The 13,372-nt window shown below is 39.1% G+C and overlaps 1 protein-coding gene across 5 annotated transcripts in view; it reads left to right on the forward strand.

Annotated features, from left to right (window-relative positions):
* The window catches only part of SANBR (SANT and BTB domain regulator of CSR), a 56,390-nt gene that overhangs the window by 20,966 nt on the left and 22,052 nt on the right, over nt 1-13,372 (forward strand). For all 5 annotated transcript variants that reach the window (XM_070429289.1, XM_070429286.1, XM_070429290.1 and 2 more), the window contains 4 exons: nt 1,049-1,135; nt 1,245-1,355; nt 5,401-5,524; nt 10,332-10,484. In XM_070429289.1, the coding sequence (XP_070285390.1) occupies nt 1,049-1,135; nt 1,245-1,355; nt 5,401-5,524; nt 10,332-10,484 (475 nt within the window). The remainder of the gene's footprint in view (nt 1-1,048; nt 1,136-1,244; nt 1,356-5,400; nt 5,525-10,331; nt 10,485-13,372) is intronic.

Consider the following 13,372-nt stretch of genomic DNA (forward strand, 5'->3'; position numbering starts at 1 on the left):
AAGAGCTAAATACTTAAAAATGGGATCAGGGTCCTAAATCTGGATCTGGACTTTAATAGCAGCTGTTACATGAGGGAAAATTGAGATAGAATGGTACACTTGGAATTAATGGCAGTTTAATTAGAAAATTTAGTCAAATTATGCATATTAATAAAGTATTAATATTTATTGAATGTTTAATGCTATGTCTGGCACTCTTTAAAAACATCTCATTTAACCCTCCTAAAAACTTATGAGTTTGGAATTATTAACCCCATTTTGTGGATGAGAAAACAATGTTCAGAGAGGTTAAGTTGCTAAAGATCATGCCCTTCACTCCCAAGGAGGGTGTCTGGGCACTGCAGCTCAACCATGGGCAGTAGTGGGCTGTGTCCAGTCCTGAGCGGACCCCCTCAGCTGCGGCCACCTTTCCCACTTAAGGGTGGCACTGGATCTCAAAGTGGGGGCTGTGTCCTTTTATGCTGTGGAGGACCTACACCCACCTCTACACATTCCGTGTCAGCTTCCAAGAGCGTGTGTTCCCCCTTTTCTCTATCTGCTCCACTGGCACCTTCTTGCGAATCTGGCCTTGAGAGACATTGCCCAGCCTCCAGAGGGAGCGGGTCAGTCAGGGGTTGAAGAATACATAGATTATCGCATATTCACTTTTAAAGGCAATTATAAGTATATTTTTAGGTAATTATCAGTATATTTTTAATTTTTAAAAGAATAAAAATGGTTGTGTATTTATCACTACCACTACTGAGTTGTTGATAGACCTAGAATTGTTAAATTTCCAAAATCTTCAATCTTGAATATTACAGTACCAAAAGACTAAAAGAGAGGTCGATATTTATCAGTCTTATTTTTCTTATTAAAATAGATTCTTGATCAAGCAGTTCTCATTAGGAGAATTAATTTGTAAATTACCAAAGAGAATTAATAAATCTAAGGATTTATTAATCTTATTTTCTACATGTGCAGATAGGTCAGCATTTGTTTTCATTACTATGACGTAACTTTAGTAAAATAAATAAAGGAAATTAACTTGGTCATTTGTTGTTACTAGTAAACTGTTTTGTAAGAAGATTGAGAGACTATTTGATCCTGAGTACTTGAACCCAGATTCTCGGAATACTGCAGCAACGCTGTACAGGTATGGTGGCATGTTTTTCTTTGGTAGGCTGTATGATGCAGCTAAAATCTTTAATTTACTATATTTACATTTTCTTTCTTGTATGTTTTTATATCAATTTTTGTTATAGATGCTGTTTGTGTAAGAAACTTTTAACAAAAGAAACAGAAAGAAGAATTTCTTGCATTCCTGGAAAAATCAATGTGGATCGACATGGAAATCTTGTGTATATTCACATAAGGTGTAGTGAAAATAAAATACAGCTTTTCAAATGTAAATTACTAGTGTATTTATAGAAGCATAACTACTCCTATAAGGAATAGGATATATTTTCTGCATGTGATCCAACTTTGATTTAGAGCAGTGGTTCCCAAAGTGGGGCACATGCCCCATAGTGGGGCAATTTGTTTTTTTGTTTTGTTTTGTTTTGTTTTTTTAAAATATATTTTATTGATTTTTTTACAGAGAGGAAGGGAGAGGGATGGAGAGTTAGAAACATCGATGAGAGAGAAACATCGATCAGCTGCCTCCTACACACTCCCTACTGGGGATGTTGCCCGCAACCAAGGTACATGCCCTTAACTGGAATTGAACCTGGGATGTTTCAGTCTGCAGGCCGATACTCTATCCACTGAGCCAAACCGGTTAGGGCCAATTTGGTTTTTAAGGGGGGCAATTTGAGAATGAGTTATTAACAGTGAATTTTTTGCATTTCTTATGGTTCTAGGGGCCTAATATACAGTATGTAAATATATATTGTGACATATTTATGCATTTTAGTTCTCTATTATATGTTTATTTGCATGTTAAACTTTATTTGAAATTTTTTATATCACTTCATATTATTATTACTAGAGCCTGGTGCACGAAATTCATGCACTGAGGGGGGTTTCCCTCAGCCCAGCCTGCACCCTCTCCAATCTGGGACCCCCTCAGGGGATGTCCGACAGCCAGTTGACAACTGACAGTTGGATATCCCTCTCACAATCCGGGACTGCTGGCTCCCAGCCGCTCGCCTGCCTGCCTGCCTGATTGCCCCTAACCACTTCTGCCTGCCAGCCTGATCACCCCCTAACCACTCCCCTGCCAGCCTGATTGATGCCTAACTGCTCCCCTGCCGGCCTGATCGCTCCCAACTGCCCTCCTATCCTCCCCTGCCAGCCCGGTCGCCCCTAACTGCCCTCCCGTGCAGGCCTGGTCCCCCCCCAACTGCCCTCCCCTGCTGGCCATCTTGTAGCTGTGGGTGCCACCATCTTTGAGGGCGTGGCGGTCAATTAGCATATTCTGCCCTTATTGGCTGTGGGCACTGCCATCTTTGAGGGCATGAGAGTCAATTAGCATATTCCCTCCTTATTGGCTGTGGGTGCCACCATCTTTGTGCCGTGCGGGTCAATTAGCATATTCCCTCTTGATTAGGTAAGATTTTTTAAACAATTTCTTAGTGATTTCTTCCTTAGTACTTCAGCTGCCCTTTTGTTCTTTTATTTTTCTCTTTCTTGGATGCCATGTACTTTGGAAGCTTGTTTAGACCAAGTTAACGGCCTTTTAGGCTTCCTCCACATGAATAGGAGTTCACTTTTTGAAGAATAAGAATTATGTCACAGGGGACATCAGGATTTTAGAGATGCTTAGGAGGGGCATGGCCAAAAAAAAGGTTGGGAACAAGTGATTTAGAGAGATGCTATTTCCAAAACAAAATTGTTTTAAAGGCTATGTCTTATTGACTGGGTAAGTATATTTTTTAAGTTTTAAAAGGATAAAAATGGTTGTGTATTTATCTCAAAAGATATTTTGATCAGTACCATTACAATTATTTCTTTTTACTAACAGATTTTAGTTATCTATATAAATGTTACTTTGAATATGACAAGAGAACCAAGTTTACTTTCAGGTGAATTTTTGTAAATGAGGAAAATTGTCTTTAAAATTGAATATTCCATAATCTATGTATTCTTCATACTTTGTCAATATTCCATTAATACATAGTGTTTTTTTTATTCCCCTTTAAGTTCAAAACCAGTTCTCATTCTAAGTTGGAGGGAGAGTGTTGTTAAATGGTATGTCTCAAGAAAGCAAAAACTTTCAAATATATCCTACTCCTAGGAATTAACACAAAGAGGTAATATTGGATTTGTGAAAGCACTTAATAAGGACATTTATTGCTATATTGTTTAAATTTTAAAAGGGAAACACCCAAATAATTAAACAACCTAAAATGTCTATGCAATAATGTATATAAAGCACAGCTAATCAATTCTTAATGTGCAGCCTTTGAGAATAATGTTTTAAAGGACTATAGACTTACATATAAAGTTGTTAGTGGTAAATTAAGTGAAAAGAAGAACGGGTTATAAAACAAAACTAGAAACATGCCCACTAAAATGTTAACAGTGTTACCATTGAGTGAGTATTATGGATGGTTTTAATTTTCTTTGTGCTTGTTCTTTTCTTTTCATTAAAAATGTGCATCACTTTTACTAAAGAAAAAAACTACAAATGTTAATTTCATAGTTTAAACATTAAAACGGAAGTACAGAAAACATATTTAACCTTAATATGAATAGCACAGTCAACTTTAAAATGTTTCATTTTTCTCTTCATACAATAATCAGGGAATCTTTTTAGTTATTGTAAGCACTTGGGATTTTATACTTTTTTGTCTTGAGACTTGATTCATATTTTTAAAATTATGTCCATTCTGGCCCTAGCCAGTTTGGTTCAGTTATGCCTGCGGACTGAAGGGTCCCAGGTTCAATGCCAGTCAAGAGCAAGTTGCAGGCTCCTCCCCGGCTAGGGCCCTGGTCAGGGCTCATGCAGGAGCAACCAATCAATGTGTTTCCTCTCACATCAGTATTTCTGTCTTTCCCTCACTCTTCCACTCTCTCTAAAAATCAATGGAAAAATATCCTCAGGTAAATATTTTAAAAAATTATGTCCATTCTGCCCTGGCCAGTGTTGTCAGGGTCAGTGTTTCTCTCTCTCTCTCTCTCTTCCTCTCTCTAATATCAATTTTCAATTATTTTGAAAATTATTTCCATTCTGATAGCAATAACTATTATGTATTCTATATATATTCTGACATTGGGACCTATGTGAAAAAAATTGATAACTTCAACATCCATTTTTGTTTTATTCAAAGTATTTTAGCAAGTCAGCTGTTGATGACATTTTAAAAAATTGTCTTTAACTTAAAACAGATATGCCTATGTAAATTGCAATAATATGATGTCATTTTGTTATTTGTTGAACTAAGGACAAAAATAGCAAAAGTCTGAAAAGAGGCCCTGGCCGGTTTGGCTCAGTGGATGGAGCGTTGGCCTGTGGACTCGGGTCCCGGTTCGATTCCGGTCAGGGGCCTGTGCCTTGGTTGGGGGCACGTCCCCAGTGGGGAGTGTGCAGGAGGCAGCTGATTGATGTTCCTCTCTCATCGATGTTTCTAGCTCTCTGTCCCTCTCCCTTCCTCTCTGTAAGGAAATCAACAAGATATATTTAAAAAAAAGTCTGAAAAGATTAAGGAACTTGGGGAAAAAAATAGGAACTTGAGTTACATATGACCATAGCAAATAGGGTTTTAAGCCTTTGCTATTTTTTAAAATACACTTATTATTGATTTCAGAGAGGAAGGGAGAAGGAGAGATAGAAACATTAATAATGAGAGAGAATCATTGATTGGCTGCCTCCTGCACTCCCCACACTGGGGATTGAGCTTGCAACCCAGGCATGTGCCCCTGACCAGGAATCAAACCGTGACCTCCTGGTTCATAGGTCAATGCTCAGCCACTGAGCCATGTCAGCCAGGTGCCTTTGCTATTTTTAAAGTTGATCTTAACATAAAAATGTATATTACCAAGACCTAATTATATATTACTATATTATTTAATTACTAAAAAATACCTCCTGAGAATAATATAAACACATTAATGAAATGTTTACAATCACCCATAATTAACAACTTATTATATAATATGTACAACTAGAATAAAGCAACGTATGTTGAAGCCCCAAATGTTAGCCTACTCAAACTTTATTTAACTTATAATCCTTTACGTAGCTTAGCAAAATAATTTGGCATTCAACCATACATACCTTTTCCTGTTATCCACAGAAAAATAAAGCATAAACAAATTCCCAAATGATATTTTACCTACTGTTCAGTCCATTCTACTACAACTATTAGTTAGGGACTATTCTTGGATATAAACCACAAATTTAAAAGCATTTGCTCTAAACAATTGTTAATATTGATTTCTTGTAAAATAATATAACAATTGATGCTCTTTCCCCAGAGATAAGACTTGGGATGTTCATGAGTATTTGAATAGTCTTTTTGAAGAATTAAAATCTTGGAGAGATGTATATTGGCGCTTGTGGGGAACAGTCAACTGGCTAACTTGTTCAAGGTGTTTTCAGGTGAGTTTTTAAAAATATATCCTGCTCTGCAAACATTGAGAGCAGATTCTTTGGTATATGCTATTTAATTAGTATATTTGGATATGTTTTGACACTATCTATTTAATTAGTATATTTGGATATGTTTTGACACTATCTAAAATCTTTATAAGAATTTGGTGGCAAAAGCGGTTCTATTAAACATTGCTTACATCTGACTTAATTTCTCTTACTATGTTGCTTCTTCCTCTTTATTTTCATTGTTGAAACAACCAGTGACTTGCTGAATTTTTAGAAAACCAACAGGTTATAAGTGACCAAATACATTTTTCCAATTATTTCCAGCTAAACTGTTTCTCTGTTGGCACATACATTTCTTTATTTTTTACTTGTACTTATTTATTTTAAATTAATTTTACCTTTCTTTAATATCACTTTGCTTTCTCGAAGCCTATCTTTGTTCATTCTGTAACATTTCATGAGCACATACTAATGTGCCAAACACTCTTCCTTGCCAGGTGAAGAGCACTGAACTGGGCTGTCACCTTTATTTTTATTTAAAAGTCAAACATCAGATGTAAATGGTAGCCCATGCATTTCTTTAGAAACACCTTTGCAGATAGGATGTGATCGACATATCCCTTCTTGTTATAACAGCTGTGTTCCCAAAGGGTTTTGTTCATTTTTTAATAAATGAGTCTATAATAAAAGCACAGGAAAGCTTGCTATGTGAAGGTACCTATAATAAATCCTTTTATAGAATAAATAGACCTTTATAAATCACAATCATTCCTAATTAGGCTTATGTATAAACTAGAGGCCCAATGCACAAAAATTTGTGCACTCGGGGGGTCCCTCAGCCCGGCCTGTGCCCTCTCGCAGTCTGGGACCCCTTGGGGGATGTCCACCTGCTGGCTTAGGCCCACTCTCCAGGGTATTGGGCCTAAGCTGGCAGTCAGACATCCCTCTGGCAGCCCAGGAGCCCTCGGGGGATGTCCACTTGCCAGCGGGGAGCAGGCCTAAGCTGCAGTCAGACATCCTTAGAGCTATTGAGGAGGCGGGAGAGGCTCCCGCCACCAACGCTGTGCTGGCAGCTGGCAGCCTGGCTTGTGGCTGAGCAGAGTTCCCCCTGTGGTAGCACACTGACCACCAGGGGGCATCTCCTGCATTGAGTGTCTGCCCCTTGGTGGTCAGTGTGTGTCATAGTGACCAGTCATTCCCAGTGGTTCTGCTGTTAGGGTCAATTTGCATATTACCCTTTTATTATATAGGATAGAGGCCTGGTGCATGGGTGGGGGCCGGCTGGTTTGCCCTGAAGGGTGTCCCAGATCAGGGTGGGGGTCCTGCTGGGGTGCCTGGCCAGCCTGGGTGAGGGGCTGATGGCTGTTTGCAGGCTGGCCAAGCCCCCCAGCAGGGACCCTCACCCCATGGGGGTGTGGCCAGCCTGGGTGAGGGGCTGAGGGCCGTTTTCAGGCTGCCCACAGCCCCTTCAGGGTGGGGGAGTCCCATTGGGGTGCCTGGCCAGCCTGGGTAAGGGGCTGATGGCCGTTTTCAAGCTGGCCATGCCCCCCAGCAACCCAAGCTCCCATCTTCTCCTTTTCTTCTTTTTTTTTCTTTTTCTGGGATTTATTTATTTTCTATAATTGAAACTTTGTAGCCTTGAGCGTAGCCCCGGGCCAGCCAGGGCAGGCGGGAAGCTTGGCTTCCTGTGTTGCCGGGGGCAAAACAAGCCTCCTGCTCGTTCCAGCTCCGTGACCGCTGCCATCTTAGTTGGGTTAATTTGCATACTCACTCCTGATTGGCTGGTGGGCATGGCTTGAGTGTAGCGGAAGGATGGTTGATTTGCATGTTTCTCTTTTATTATATAGGATTCAGAGTGTTCCATATAAAGTTTTTTTTAATATGTTTGTATTGATTTCAGAGAGGAAAGGAGAGGAAGAGAGAGAAACATCCATGATGAGAGAATCATTGATCGGCTGCCTTGTGCACACCCCCTACTGGGGATCGAGCCCACAACCTGGGCATGTGCCCTTGACCAGAATCGAACCTTTCAGTCCTCAGGCTGACAGTCTGTCCACTGAACCAAACCAGCCAGGGCTACGTAAAATTTTTTATGACTCCCTAATGTCTTCCTGCCCCCAGTAATTTTCCTCTCTCACTTGAGTAATGATTTTAAGTAGAGTGAAGGAAGAGCTACTTATTAAAACCTTCAGAGTGAGGTTTCTCAAACTGTATAGGTTTATACCCAATGGACTTCCTATGTCCCCTCAATTTTTAAAAACTGGACTTATTGAAGTATAATTTATATACAGTAAAATTTACCTTTATACAGTAAAATCAGTTCCTTTTAAGAGGTTTGACAAACACAGTTATGTAACTACCACCACAATCAAAACATAGACCAGTTCCATCACCCTGAAATTTTTTTTGCCCGTTTGTAGTCAGTTCCTTCTCCCACCCCCGACTCTGGCAATCACTGACTTGTTTAAGTGTCTTTATAATTTTGACTCTTCCAAAATGTCATACAGATACTATTATAACATTTTTTACTTTTTGGGTCCAGCTTTTTTTATCTAGTAAAATGAACTTGAAATATTTATCCATTCACCAGTGAAGAACTTTGTGGGTATTTCTAGTTTAGGACTATTATGAAGAAAGCAACTATAAACATTTCCTACAGACTTTCATGTAAATACTAGTGGCCCAGTGCATGAAATTCATGCACATTAAAAGGGAATTACTTAGAGGAAATATTTTAATATTGCTATTTGCCCTTTCTCTATAATAGAAGTGTCAGAGATGAAAGACAATTAGTAAAATGTATATAAAAATCTCCCTCCTGTCAGAGTCTGGGGCGCACCACAGGACCCAGAGTCAAGTCCCCACCCACCTGTCTGCACCTTGAAATCGTACGAGACCCAGACCCAGCAGCCCCACCCCCGTCAAGCCCCGGAGGGCCAGAGGCGCAGCCTCAGGTTCCCTGGCCCAGCACCAGGCAGGGGGCGCAGCCTCAGGTCCCCCAGCCCAGCCTCAGGTCCCCTGGCTCCAGTGTGATGGCATGACGACCATTTGCATATTAGCTCTTTATTATATTGGATAGATTTTCCCCTTGGGTAACCTAGAAGTAGGATTGCTAGATTGCATGGTAAATGTTATCCTAACAGTTTTCCAAAGTCCTGAACTTGCATTCCTCCCAGCTGTCTCTGAGAGGTCTAGTTGTTCCACATTTTCACTAGCACTTGATATTGTCAAGTTGGTGTTTATGTTTTTTGTAAATTTAATAGCTGTAACATCATATCACTTATAATCAAGAATATCAGGCTTCTAAAACCTGACTTGTTTAGCTTGTCAGAACATAGAAAATTTGAGGGATTTTTTTTCTCCTTTATAGAAAATTGAATATTGATTTTATTTATAGCATTTAACATTTATTATGGAGAGTTCATAAACTCAAAAAATAATTTGTATGCTAAATACTTTGTGTATGAGTGTATGCCTTATAGCTTTTATCAGACTCAAAAAATTTTAATTAAAAATTGTTTGAAAATCAACTAGAACTAACAAGTAAGTATTCTGAATTATAGATTATCCTTTTTTGCCTTTGTGTTCAAGATCAGTGCTAAACCCTAGCCAGTTTGTCTCAGTGAACAGAGTGCTGGCTGGCCTGTGGACTAAAGGGTTCCAGGTTCAATTCTGGTCAAGGGCATGTACCTCAGTTGTAGGCTCGATCCCTGGCCCTGGTTGGGGTACGTGTGGGAGGCAACCAATCAATGTGTCTCTCTCACATCAATGTTTCTCTCTCTGTCTCCCCCTCTTTGTTCCACTCTCTCTAAAAATCAATGGAGCCCTAGCTGGTTTGGCTCAGTGGATAGAGCGTCAGCCTGCAGACTGAAGAATCCTGGGTTCGATTTCAATCAAGGGCACATGCCCAGGTTGCAGGCTCGATCCCCAGTGGGGGACGTGCAGGAGGCAGCCAATCAATGATGCTCATCATTGATATTTCTACCTCTTTCTCCCTCTCCCTTCCTCTCTGAAATCAATAAAATACATATATAAATATATGATCAAAAAATAATATAAAATAAACAAAAATCAATGGAAAAATATCATTGGGTAAGGATTAACAACAAAAATAAAGATCAGCGCTTAAAATGATTAGTTTTGTTATTTTCTTTAAATTATTTTTATCAACTTATAAACATATCTGGATTGTATAGTAAATGTAATTCTAACAGTTTATTACTTTTTAAAAAACAGTTTATTTTATAATTAAACCTTGATGTTTCTTTACCAATGATTCAAAGTTACTCCATTGTTTTCATTAATACTAATGTTAAATATTTATCTTAAAATGCAAAGAATAATCAAGGCAAAATTTTATTTCATTATTTTCACTGGAAACTTTTTATATGATTGGCTATTGTAAAATTAGATGTACATCAAGATCAATTAATTCATCTGAATTTTGAGTAAAGTGTTCTTGGTTTTTCTTTTTAATAATTTTATTGAGGTATAATTATATGCCATAAAATTCATTCATTTTAAGTATACATTTTAGTAAATTTAGAGTTGTGTAACCATCACCACCATCCAATTTCAGTACATTCCCATTACCCCCAAAAGATTGCTTGTGTCCATTTGCTGCCACTCCCCAATCTTATCTCCAACCTCAGGCAACCACAAATCTACTTTGTGTCTCCAGAGATTTGATACTTCTGTACTTTTTATGTAAAGGGAACATACAGTATGTGATCTTGATTAAAGTATTTTTGAGATGTAAATTTCAATGTGGGAATAATAATTGATTTTATATTTTTCTTTTATTTAGGTTTTCCTCTGCACAGAATTTTCACATTGTCAGTATCACTCAGAAGCGGTGATTTATCCTCCTGCAGCCAGTTCACTTAGTACTGTGGGCACTGGAATTTATCCCTGCTGTAACCAGAAGGTCCTTCGGTTTGATCCTACTCAGTTTACAAAGGTAAAGGTAAAGGATTGATGGTATTACGGTATTGCAATGAGCATCCTTGCACATGCATCTTGGTACAATACATGAGTATTGCCATAGGTTAGAGTCCTTGATCATTAACACTTTTGAAAATCTTATGTAATTAAATTTCATGAGTGCTGAAAGGAACCTAAAGCTCCTTATCATCCTCCATACAACAAATACAGGGTGGGGCTAAAGTAAGTTTACAGTTTTTGTATGAAAAATAATACAATAATTAATAGATAACAATACTAGAATAAACTCTGTATTTCCCATACTCACGACTATTCACCTACTTTTATCTCTCCCCGTCTCCCACATTTATAAAGTACTAAAGTTGTATCACACACTGTGCAAGACAAAGAGTAGTGTATAAATTAGATAGTTTCTGTCTTAATGAAGCTTTACAGTTCAGGTAATAATATCAAAAGGGGGAAAAGCACACAAAGAAATGTTGGAAGAAGTATTCAGAGTTATAAATGTCTGTAATAGGCTGGTCTTACCTGGCCACTGAAGCCAAGGAATGCCTTTTTAAGGAGTTGGTATTTCGTTGACGAAGGGAAAGAGCCCTCTAGTCAAAACAGCAAGTCCAAAAGGAGCACAGTGAATATAAGAGACTGAAAGAAACCAGGCTTGTTACAGAAAACATGACAGTTCAAGACAAAGCTGGAGATGCTGGAGATGTCAGGCCATGGACGAACAGGACCTCACAAGCCATGTTTGAGTTTTTTTCTTCATTTCAAGTTTTTGAAAATATCAGTTGTGTGGAGAATGGCTTGAGGAATAATCAGTGAAATTAGGGTCAAGAAGTTATTACATAGCCTTACAGAATGATGATGGTAACTTGGACTAGGGTAGTGGCAATGAAGAGAAATAGATGAATTCTATTTAGGACATAAAACTGATGGATGGATTGTATCATAGAGGGAGAAGGATGACTCAGTTTCATGCTTGTGCTACTTGATAGATGGTGGTATTATTCACTGAAGAGGAAAAAACAGAAGGGAATTAGGTTTGGAGAGAAGCTCAAGAGTTCTATTTTGGACCTTTTTTGAATGTGAGATGCTCTGAGGTAACCAGTCAGAGTGTTAAATATATGGGTTTGTGTTCTCAGAGGAGTGGCTAGGCTGAAGATAATAATTTGTAACTCTTCTTGCAAATAAATGATGCTTGAAGCCACAAAGTATAGGTGAGTACAAGATCAGAGGCCCTACAATAGAACCTAGAGAAACTCTAACATTTAATGGCTAGAGAAGCATGAGCTACAAAGAATAATAATCAGGAATAGCCAGAATAATCAGAGGGAAATGAAGAATGTTGCCATGAAAGTCAAGAGAGTAGTGTTTAAAGAACGAGAGAATGGTCCAAAATGTCAAACATTGATAAGAAGTCAAGTAAGATAATGAAAGAAATGTGTTTTGGCTTTGTTGACTGGGAATTCAGAGGTGTGAAGAGCTGTTTTTGTGTTACCCAGATCCTGAAGCCACATTAGTGTGAGCTGAAACATGAGTGAAAGAACAAATGGAGGCAACTCTTTCTCAAATTTCCCAACTCTTTTGGGAAATTTCGGAAAGGAAGAAGATGGATCAGTAATCAGGTTATGAGTATTTGTTTATTGTTTTTGTTTTATTTTGTTTTGATAGGAGAGATCTATTTATTTTTAAAATATATTGTTGATTTCAGAGAGGTATAGAGAGGGAGGGAGAGATAGAATCATCAGTGATGAGAGAGAATCATTGATTGACTGCCTTCTGCATGCCCTCTGCTGGGGATTGAGCCTGCAACCTGAGCATGTGCCCTGACCAGGAATCAAACCATGACCTCCTGGTTTATAGGTTGACACTCAACCACTGAGCCATGCCAGCAGGGCAATAAAAATATTTTTTTAAAAAGATTGCCAGGTAATTTATTTTTAGGGGGGGAAAAGGCATTTAGTTAAATCAATTGTATTTCTGTAAACCAGTGAGGTTACCTAGAAATAAATGTAACAAATATGTGCAAGAATGCTATAGAGAAAACAAAACATTATTGAGAGAAAATAAAGAAAACTAAAAAATGGATTGTTGTACCAGGTTCCTAGATTAGAAAACTCAGTATTGTAGAGATGTAAATGTTCACCAAACTTATCTATATAGATCAATGCAATCTCAATAAATATCCTAATGGTTTTATTGGGAACTTTGCTTACCTGATTCTAAAATGTATATAGAAACTCAGAGGATCAAGAATAGCTAAAATAACTTCAAAGAACACCAAGATAGAAAAGTACTTGCTCTGCCCAATATTAAAATCTACACTAATAAAAGAGAAAGATGCAAATTGACCATACCATTGTGACGCCCACCAGCCAATCAGGAGTGAGTATGCAAATTAACCCAACAAAGATGGCGAGTTAATTTGCATATGCAGGCGCCAAGTGGCTGGGGGCAGGGCGGGACGCAGGCATTCTGCACCACCCCAGCCGCTCCAGGCCTCTGGGCAGCGTGGGAAGGTGGAAAGGCGGCTCCAGGCCAGAACAAAGGCAGTGCTGGCAGCCAGGAGAAGGAAAGCCCATTCTTGCACGAATCTTTGTGTATTGGGCCTCTAGTCTATACTAATAAAAGGGTAATATGCTAATTAGATCAGATAGACCGGATGTCTTCTGGATGTCCTTCCTGACATAGCTGGGGTCGTGGCCGGCCTGCACACTGCATGTGGCCCCTCGTCCAGGCCAGCCCCCCCCAAGTGGGGACCCCCACCCTGATTGGGGGCAGGGCCGGCCTACAAACCCCGTGGCCCCTCACCCCGGCTAGCCCCATACCCCAGCAGAGAACCCCTCCGACCCTATCCGGGGCCCCCTTCAGGGCAGGCCAGCCGGTCCCCACCTGTGCACCAGGCCT

Source organism: Myotis yumanensis, unplaced genomic scaffold (genome assembly GCF_028538775.1).
Source record: "Myotis yumanensis isolate MYYU_CA2020_CCGP unplaced genomic scaffold, mMyoYum1.0.hap1 SCAF_11, whole genome shotgun sequence".
Taxonomy (NCBI): Eukaryota; Metazoa; Chordata; class Mammalia; order Chiroptera; family Vespertilionidae; genus Myotis; species Myotis yumanensis.